The 10,450-nt window shown below is 32.3% G+C and overlaps 1 protein-coding gene across 1 annotated transcript; it reads right to left on the bottom strand.

Moving 5' to 3' along the window:
- Positions 1–6,880: 6,880 nt before the first annotated feature.
- LOC111912531 (WUSCHEL-related homeobox 9) lies at positions 6,881–10,208 on the bottom strand. The gene is made up of 5 exons (XM_023908262.3): positions 9,995–10,208; positions 9,225–9,600; positions 7,956–8,762; positions 7,293–7,531; positions 6,881–7,139 (listed from the first exon to the last, which is right to left on the bottom strand). Exons 2-5 carry the CDS (start codon positions 9,361–9,363, stop codon positions 7,134–7,136), a joined length of 1,191 nt encoding a protein of 396 aa, XP_023764030.1. The 5' UTR covers positions 9,364–9,600; positions 9,995–10,208; the 3' UTR covers positions 6,881–7,133.
- Positions 10,209–10,450: the final 242 nt, after the last annotated feature.

Raw genomic sequence — 10,450 nt, 5'->3', positions numbered from 1 at the left:
CTAGATGTTATAAAACATACCTTTGTGTATGATTCAACAAGTAGTATAACATACATATGAGTCAAATTTTATCTGTTCCTTTTAGTCCTTGGAGGATAAAAAGCGATATCTGGGCCCCTCGATGATTTTGTTTTGACCTATGTACCGGGCCCAGTCATAACTAAATTGATGTGTTCGATTAAGTTCTATGTCAAACAAATCGGAAATCGGTAAACAAACTGCTAGACAATCAGTACGACATTGTTCCATATATTTTTCCGGCTGATATCTTGAGAACAGAGGATTATATGATCACTTATCTTAAATGTCGTAATCATCATCATCTCAGTTCCGCGAGACTTTGAAAGAGCTACGATTGTTGATCGGTTCTTGAAGTCATTCTTGCAGTTATAGTTATTAGACTTATCCATGTGGGAGACTATTGGATTAGATGTCTAAGTTCATAACTATTTCTGGAATGTACTTGACCCGGTAGGCATGGTCCATTTGGGTTGCATGGCATTGCAACACTTGGATAGAAAAAATGAGAGAAAGGACACTTAACGTTTATTAATATATTATAAGTTTTAATATATTAATAATATTATTTAATTAGTATTGATCAAGAATTAATTTAGAATTAATTTGGTGATCAAAAGGAGACTTATTAAATATATGGGGTTGATTGTGTAAATCATCCATTCTTTTATAGTGTGCTAATGATCCATGGTTTATTGAGTTGGGCTCTCCATGGATAGTCCATGGAGCTTATGAACCCATGTATCCTGGAATATGAAAATCCATGCACATTAGGGTTTACATGGAGTGACCCTACATGTGGCACACTATATAAGAAGCTCCATGTCTAGAAAAATCAGACACTAAGAAGAGAAATAGAGTGCTAGCTGATTTTGTGTGTGTGTGAACTTCTCTCAAAGTTATTCCAAGAGTTGTGGTGTTATGTGAGACATTTGAGGCATCACATTTGGGGTGCTAGGCTCACAAAGTTCTCAAGGAATCCAAGCAACAAAAAAGTATGTTTTCCTACTAGCTTTTATGTTTCATTGTTCCCATGCCATGCTAGTTAGGTTAAGAACCTTGGAAAATCAAATTTGCATGTATCTTAGTAAAACATAGATCCAAGGTTTCTAGGGTTGCATCTACACCTTAGGAGTGTTAGAATGCTCAAAACCCTTCAATAATGTCAATCAATAGCATACTCCTAGGCTAAGGCATTATGAATCAGGCAACTCTAACTCTAAATTCCTGAAATACTTAGCCTATTCTCTAGCATGCAACTCTAATAAGTATCGCATCTCATAATATAAACAAGTAAGGGTATTTTGGGAAAATCACCGTTTGGGATCTGGCTGATTGTACACAATACTTCATCTCGTTTCCTCTTAAAGACTTTTACTCATTTAGAAAATCATTTTCTTTTTGAAAAATTCCTCAAATCCTCAGTTTGAGTCCAGACATACCTGAGGGTACATCCGAATCCCTCAAACCATGGCTCTAATACCAACTTGTAACACACTAAATTTTCAAATAAAATTTTCATTTTTAAAACCTCACAAAACACAGTTTCACATTTCTCAAAATAACATTTATAAGTTGTTCAAAGAACAAGCCAACAAAATGTTTGACAATATCCCAGAAGATTCAAAACAAAATCTCTAGTTGGTGTGTACAATCATGTCAGCGTCTTCCCACGATCCTGAGAGGTACCTGAAACACATTTCACACAACACTATAAGCACGAAGCTTAGTGAGTTCCCCAAAATACCACGCACAAATAAATAGCCTCTCGTGGCTATATCTCGATTAGGACCCTCCGGTCATGTGTCTCAGTGAAGACCCTCATGTCTCACAGCTCGGGCTGGACCCTCCAGTCCGGTATCTTAGTGAAGACCCACCGGTCCCACAGCTTGGGTCGGACCCTCCGGTCTGGTATCTCGGTGAAGACCCTCCGGTCTCATAACTCGGTTTGGACCCTCTGATCCTAAATCAATAAGGCACATAAATAATATACAACATGAATGGAAAAGACAAAATACATGATATCACATAACTCAGTATAAGCACATAAGACCCTCCGGTCGATAATTCAAATAAGACCCTTCGATCACACAGTATTACCACTCAGGTATGTATAGTGAGAAGACTCACCCCGTAGGGCAAAGCAATATATCCCACGCTCAAACTACTGGTCTAAACTCCGCCCTTCCATGGCCTCTAAAATCCACAGCTTGACCAAAACCCTAAAGTCAATGGAAGTCAACAGTCAAAGCTGACCCAACTCGTCGAGTGCAACTCATGAACTTGTCGAGTTCCTTAGTACTCATTAAATCACAAAAACCCGAGTCAACTCGTCGAGTTGCTAGCCAACTCGTCGAGTCTATGCAGAGTCCAGAAGATCGGGGAGAAACCCCAACCACTCGTCAAGTTGTCCCACAACCTCGTCGAGTTCTTCAGCCATTACTCATTAAAATCATTCCAGTCGATCCCAATGATCCAAACTCTAGATCCAACCCCCTAGGATGAAGTTACCAAGTAAAGTGGCTACCTTTACGATCATGTAAGGCCTTACAAGGCTAAAACTCCCAAACTAAGCTCAAGAAGGGATTTGTGACATGAAGATTGGTCAAGGCTTCATAAAGCTTGAGGCTTTAGGCCTAAAGGGCCTAGTAGTGTCTCGATCTGAGGTCTAAGCTCCATAGCATGCTCACAACCATTAATGACTCAAGGAGAAACTAAAAAGAGCCGTAAACTTTCTAATGGAGAGATCTAACAAACAAGTGATCAAGGTAATGGCTTTTTACCTTCAAATGACTACTACCACTAAGATGATGGTGGATCAAAAGACTCCTTTTTTTTCCACGCCTTCTACTCTACAAGGAATACACCAAAACACACACACTCTTAGCTCCAAACACTCTCAAAATGGAAGATACTCGATTAGGCTTTGTCTCAGGGTGATAAAGTGATGAGGGAGGCGGGGTATGGGAGTTAAAGTCCTTTAAATACGGTGCAGTCCCGAATAATTCAGGTATCATCAAACAGCCTCAACTCGTCGAGTTTAGTCCTCCACCTCGACGAGTAGGCTTCATATTCTACGCGTCTTGATCAACTCTTACACGACAACTTGGGACCAAACAACTCATCGACTAAGTCCTATAATGTGAATAAAATTCTCAAGTTCCACATCCAGGAAATCGGGGTGTTACAATATATTCACATGATTCGATGAATGTGGGTGCAAAGCTTGACAAAGTTAATGGCAACCAAAATATAATAACCAAGATGATATTAAACAAGTTGATGAAATTATGTGTGTATGAGAAGACGAATGCAAAAATTTGGATTTACTGTGCTATTTGAGAAATGAAACGGAATTTGTTCAAACTGGAACCGAATAATCAAAAAACAGATTAACAGAAGTAATACAATTCGGTTAAGTGACACACATCAAACTGATAACCTGAAATCAGTGGTGTGATATTCTTCAGGTAAAATGACTTCATTACTCAAATCTGTCTCTATGTAAACATGTAATTAAATATTTTTTCTAAGTTAACAGATATTATATATAGATTGTAAATTTTTATTTTGTATAGGTGAATGGAGGAAAATATTTATTGATATATTTTATAAGGAAAAAATAATAAATCAAGTACTATTGTTAGAGAACAAAAACATGTTTGGATATATATCATTAAGATAATACAATTCTAAAATATAGTTATACAAATTGATTAATTATTATAATAGTAAATAATACAAGAAATCAAAAGTTAATGAAATTTTATATTATCCAAGAAAAACACTCTTGAGATGAGTTAGTTTAAATATGTATCTATCTTATTTTATATTTAAAGTAATTACAATGTAAAAAATATTGTTTCAAAGTCAATGATACCGACATAACTATTTTTAATAAAATATATTAATTATATTATAATATTCTGCACAACACGTGAATATTCGCTTAGTATACTTATAAAATAGACATTTTTTTTCAATCAAATTAATTTGAAAGCCCCAACTTTTCAAGTTATTTTATAATTAATACATTAAATCTAATATTATTGTAATTTCAATATTAATTCTTTATTCTCAATATAATATATTTACTTTGTTGATTTAAATATGATGTTAAATTCAAAACATAATTTTTATAATTTATTCAAAACCTTCTTTTAAATATTCAAAAAGTTTAAATTGATGGTAATCAAAATGTCAAATTAACAAAAAAAAAAAATTAGTTGAAAGTTACTTTTTATAAATAATAATATTTTCCATAAAATAGATAGTCTAAAATATATTATAAATATTAAAAGTTTAAATAAAATATTAAATATAAAACATGTATGAAAAGATAGTTTTAAAGTTCATTAAAAACAAACTATGTCTACCTAATTTGAGTTTATTTTTATTTTCACGGCTTGCAGTTATTAAGATGATGCGAATTTAAATAGAATAATATGAGATCTATTATTTGATACTCATAAATCCATTACAAAATTAATTTCGTACACTTATTTTTAATGATGTTTATTATTTATTTAAATTACTTAGAATATTTTATAATAAACTAGTTGAAAAATTATTAATTTAAATGAAACAACCATTTAGACTATCTTCAACCCACTTCCATTTTTTTCCCAAAAAATAGAGTAAAAAATAAGGTAAATAGTGTTTCATCTCCAACCTTACTGTATTTTTTATCCTATTTTTACCCCCAATGTATATTCCGTTCTTCTAAACTTATATAAATTGTCAAACATATCTCTTCTATTAATTTGGGTTTCACAAATATATAATATATATATTTTTCATTACAATAATATTAAATAAATAAGATTGTATTTATAATACGTAATTATAAGTTTTTGTAAAGTACGTCATTGTGTTTTAAAATTTCAAATATGTATTTAAATTTTAATAAGAATTTGTTAAACAAAAAACAAAGTTTATATTTATAATTAATTAATATAATTTAATAAATAACACAATATTATAAGTATTAAATATTAGATTTAAATAATAATTAGTACATAAAAAACCAAAAATATATAAATATGTAAAACGATTGAGTAAAACCGACAACTCAGAGTTCATCCCAAATTTGGAGGAAATGAATAGTATAACACAATATTTGATGTTATACTATTCATTTCCCCTAAAACGGTGGAATAAATGAAATAGGGTTGGAATGAAATGAGAGAAAAAAATTGAAGAAATAATGAAGAATGAGAGTAATTTGGAGATGCTCGTTAAGGAATCAAATATTTCGTACATATACACGTTAATATCTTTACACCAAAGACTCTTTGGTCCTCAAAACAATTGCCAGATAAAGGTTGTTATATGTTTATATATCAATATGAAAGAAATTGATGGTATTATACACAGAAATATATCTATATTAATGACTAGATTTTCTAAATTACAATCCCAAAGAAACAAAATTTTATGAGCTTAGTGACTTCCTGCTTTGTCAATGGCAGTTGGCTAACTGAAACTTTGTTTTCACAAAATATCATTTAAATGGCATTTTGTGATAAAAAAAACAAATAATTTATTATGACATCCTTTTAAAACAATGATGTTCTTAAAACAAATAGTTTATTACTTGTATACGATGACATTAGGATAGAAAATATCCCTTATATGACAATAACACCAACACTATATAATGCTTAAAATGCAAACTAAACATCGTTTTTGCAGTGATAAGTGACCACATTACAACTCCTTACATATTTTCTAGATATAAGTTGAAATCCAAAGACAACTACTATTTCAAAGCACTTGAAGAAGAAAAATAACTCTTTCACCATCTCTTTTCTTTCTACTTTCTTTTAAATTAATACATTAAACCAAATATTATTGGAATTTCAATATTAATTCTTTATTCTCAATATAATATATTTATAATATATTTAGTTTGTTAATCTAAACATGATGTTAATTTCGAAACATAACTCAAACTTTTGTTTAATATTTAAAAAGTTAAATAGATGATAACCAAAATGTCAAACTAACAAAAAAAAAATAGTTAAAAACTATTTTTTATAATAGTAATATTTTCCATAATATAGATAGGCTAAAATAAATTAAAAATATTAAAAGTTTAAATAAAATATTAAATATAAAAACATGTATAAAAAGATAGTTTTAAGATTCATTAAAAATAAAATATGTCTATCTAAATTGAGTTTATTTTTATTTTTACGGGTTTCGTTTATTGAAATCATGCGTAATATTTAAAGAAAATAATATGATATCTATTATTTGATACTCGTAAATCCATCACAAAAATAATTTGTTATTTTTTATGATGCTTATCATTTATTTAAAATACTTTCAATAATTTTATAATAAATTAGTTTAAAAATTATTAAAATGGAACAACAACCACTAAGGAAATGAAACATTTCCTACATATACACCTTAATATCTTTAAGCCAAAAGACTCTTTGATACTCAAAACAAGTGCCTAATATTGTTATCAATATACACCATAATACTTTTAAGCCAGACTTTTTGTCCTCAAAACAAGTGCCTAAGGTTGTTATCCGTTTATATATCAATATGAAAGAAATTGATGGGTATTATACGCAGAAATATATCAATATTAATTGCTAGATTTTCTAAATTACAATCCCAAAGAAACAAAATTTTATGAACTTAATTAGTGACTTCCTGTTTTGTCAAAGGCAGTTGGCTAACTGAAACTTTGTTTTCACAAAATATCATTTTAATGGCATTTTGTGATAAAAAAACAAATAATTAAATTATGATATCCTTTTAAAACAATGCTTAAAATTTTAATAGCATTTCGTGATAAAAAAAAAAACAAATAATTTAATCATGATATCCTTTTAAAACAATGATGTTCTTAAAACAAATAGTTTATTACTTGTATACGATGACATTAAAGTAGAAAATATCCTTATAAGACAATAACACCAACATTATATAAAGCTTAAAATGCAAACTAAACATAGTTTTTGCAGTGACAAGTGACCACATTACAACTCCTTACATATTTTCTAGATATAAGTTGAAATTCAAAGACACCTACTATTTCAAAGCACTTGAAGAAGAAAAATAACTCTTTCACCATCTCTTCTCTTTCTACATTTCTTTTAAATCTGCAACCATCCACGAACATATTAGCATACGATTGATCATATGACAATGAGCGCACCAAGTAAATGTAAAGTAGCACATAATTGAAAGACAAAATATTCGCAAAAATAGGGTTTCTATGATGAGATGTCGATGGAAAGTATGTATATATATACCATGTCTATGGTGCTTGATTGATCATACGAGAATGAGCGCACCAAGTAATAAAATGCACCATGTTGAAGAGACTGAAGAGTTACCCCCCACTCGTTTGTCACCACTGGCTGTCCATAAGAGTGTATCAACACCGCATCATCACCAAACGCCTCCCTCACATTAAACGGACCAGATGCTACCTCAAATGCCACGTCATTGATGAACACCGTTGATTTCCCATTACTTGGTTCCTCCAAACCTACACCTCATAACATTCAACCATTAACTCACTACTTCATGCCATCACTTATATGCTTAGCTTTAACAAAATCGATATGCATGCATATATCAACTACAATGTTAGTTAGCATTTGAGAATGTAACTAACTAACTATCAAATCCCTTGTATAAAAAAGATTGAATCTTTTAAAATTTTAGAAAAGTAAAAGTATTAATTACATAAACATTTGCACTTACACACACTGATCATTTTATGGGTTTCAGCTAGTCTTGGAATTTTTTATTACTGTAATGTTATATAATATATTATAATAGCTTTAATGTTTGATGTAAAATCTACACAGTTCTTAACGTTTATTGTTTAAACCTAAAGATAAATCAATGTCGATATGAACGTTATTAATAAGCTTAAGAAGAAGAAAAAGAAACAAATAAAGGTGTACCTCGGATATCATTTACTGTTGATGGAACTGTAGTAGTAGTAGTAGGAGGAGGATGATTTGGAGTTACAATGGAAGCAGGAGCTGAAGGTTGAGTAAAATTATACGTTGACATTTTCACCATTTTCTCTTCTTCAACACCTTTGTTAGTATTATTCTTTGAGATACCATTTTGGCGAGTCATCATCATTAAATCAGTTAGCAACATCCCAGAGCTACTCCCAACATTCTGATCAAGATTTCCATGGTGATGATCTTGATTAATCGCATTTCCCAACTCCGAGAAAGAAAACCCTTGTGTGAAACTGGCAGTGGTGGCGATAGGTGGTTGCGGCGGTGGTGGTTGTTGAGCTGTGGTGAAAAAGAAGGGTTCTTGCGAGAATTCACTATGGTGTTGGTGGTGGTAACCCGTCCCTCCACCGCTAAAGTAGGCGTGTGGCTGTTGGTTTACTGAAGCTGTAGGGGAGTTGAGAAGAAACTCGATTGACTTGGAGGATGACTTTTCCGATGAAGAGGACGACGAGGTGGTTGCCACCTTTGTGGTGGCAGCAGAAACCGGAAAAGATTGGTGGTTTTGGGTTTTTTGGAGATTTCGACTCTTGTGTTTGCTTCTAGATTTCCGGTTTTGGAACCAGTAAAAGACGTTCGCATCACCAACTTGTCCATATTCTTGAAGCTGCGCTCGGATTTTTCTGATTTCGTCCCTCGGAGGATTCACCATTCCGGAGTTGAAAATGGATTCAAGGATTCGGATTTGTTCAGGTTTTGGGTTCCATCTTGGCTTCGGTTCCGGGCTTCTCTCCTCGCATCCTGCCATTGTTAACATTTTTACTATTAACTATAATATAAAGAAATAAAAAAAAATAAAAAAAATTGGATTTGTAACGTATACATCATCATAACTTTTTTCATGGTTATATGCCTAATGAATTGGGAACAATGACGCATAAACTCAACACCCGTTCATGATTTTCAGGATCTTGCACCGATCAATAAAAGAGAAGGTATACAAAGCTTACACAAAACCTCAGTTCTTTTCACACACACACACACACACACAGAAACGATAACAGTCGCACCGACTTCGTGAAATATCTTGAAATCTCACGAATGATTAGAAAACGGAAGAACGAAAAAAACATATTTAATAATTGTTATCCAATCTTGTGTCGAAAAGTGGTTTTACTTTGTTTCCGTTTTCAATATCGAGTGGGAAAGAGGAAGCATATGAAGTGACGTTAAAAGTGGGTTAAATTAAACGGACGTAATTACCGGAGGTGTAAGGAGATCTGTGACAGGGAGAAGAAAGGAGATTGTTGGAGTCGTGAGATTGCCATTGGTGGTGATGATGAGTGTTGCAGGTGGGTTTGGATTTGAACATACTAGGCCAGTGTCTATTTGATGAAGCCATCTGAAATACTAGTTATATATATATAGATATATGACTGTATATGAATGATTGATGATGAGTGATAATTGTAGCACACTCTCAAGTCTCAAGTCAAGTCAGAGACAAAAAAGTGATATATTTTGCGTTGCTACTTTGTTCTTTCTGCTTTCTGGCTCTCTTTTTGGTTTAGTGAAGAAGAATGAAAGGACTAGGCAAACAAAACATCTCTTCTTATAGCCATAGACTCCTCACCTACCCCTGCATTTCAGTTCAGTTTCAATTAATAGCAACTCCAAATTAAATAAAATATAAATAAGAGATATTAAGATGGACACACATGTACAAGCATACATAATATATATACATATTTAATAATTAGAAAATGAAAATAAACCCATAAACAAGAATCACCTGTGCATCCATTAGAACATGTAAAAACAAATGTAAGGGATACAAAGAGAGTAGTACTACCATCCCTAATCCCCATAGACCCATACCCCAAAACATTTATGCGGTTTTTATATAATCATATTCTATTAACAAGATAAAAACGAAAAAAGGTAATGGGCTTTCTAATGCAAAGAGGGTTCCCACACAAAGGAAAATAAAGACAACAATAAAGGAAGAACCGAAGGGGTACTTGTGCTCTTACTAGATTTTTTATCACAGAAGACAGCGAAAGGTTATTAATATCAAGAGTCAAGGGCTTCCAAGAGAGAGAAAGAGAGGAAAAGTGTGGGGTTGTTTTTCGCATGACGTTCTCTTTGTTTTCACATCTTAATCATCTTCTGATGATTTTTCCTCATTTGCATTGTGGAAGGGTTTCTTTCAGTGATCTTGTGAGGTTGCAGAGAGTGTATTAATGTGTGTGTGTGTGAGAGAGAGAGAGAGAGAGAGAGAAAAGAGGAGTTAAATTGTTTTCTTCGTGTTGCACATATTCTAAGGAAAAAGGTTGGTGTTGGTGGCAAAGAATAAATAGGGGTATTTGAAAGTCAATAAGGCATGGTAGGGTTTGAGTGCAAAAGTGGTGGTGGAGGATTTATTGCGAGTTTGGGTTATTTCGGGCAAAGTAATAATTAAGAGGGGTTATTCATGGATTGAATTGGAT

Source organism: Lactuca sativa, chromosome 1, assembly GCF_002870075.4.
Source record: "Lactuca sativa cultivar Salinas chromosome 1, Lsat_Salinas_v11, whole genome shotgun sequence".
NCBI classification, from domain to species: domain Eukaryota; kingdom Viridiplantae; phylum Streptophyta; class Magnoliopsida; order Asterales; family Asteraceae; genus Lactuca; species Lactuca sativa.
The sequence above is the reverse complement of the archived record's forward strand: the minus strand, read 5'-3'. Positions and strand labels throughout refer to the sequence as shown.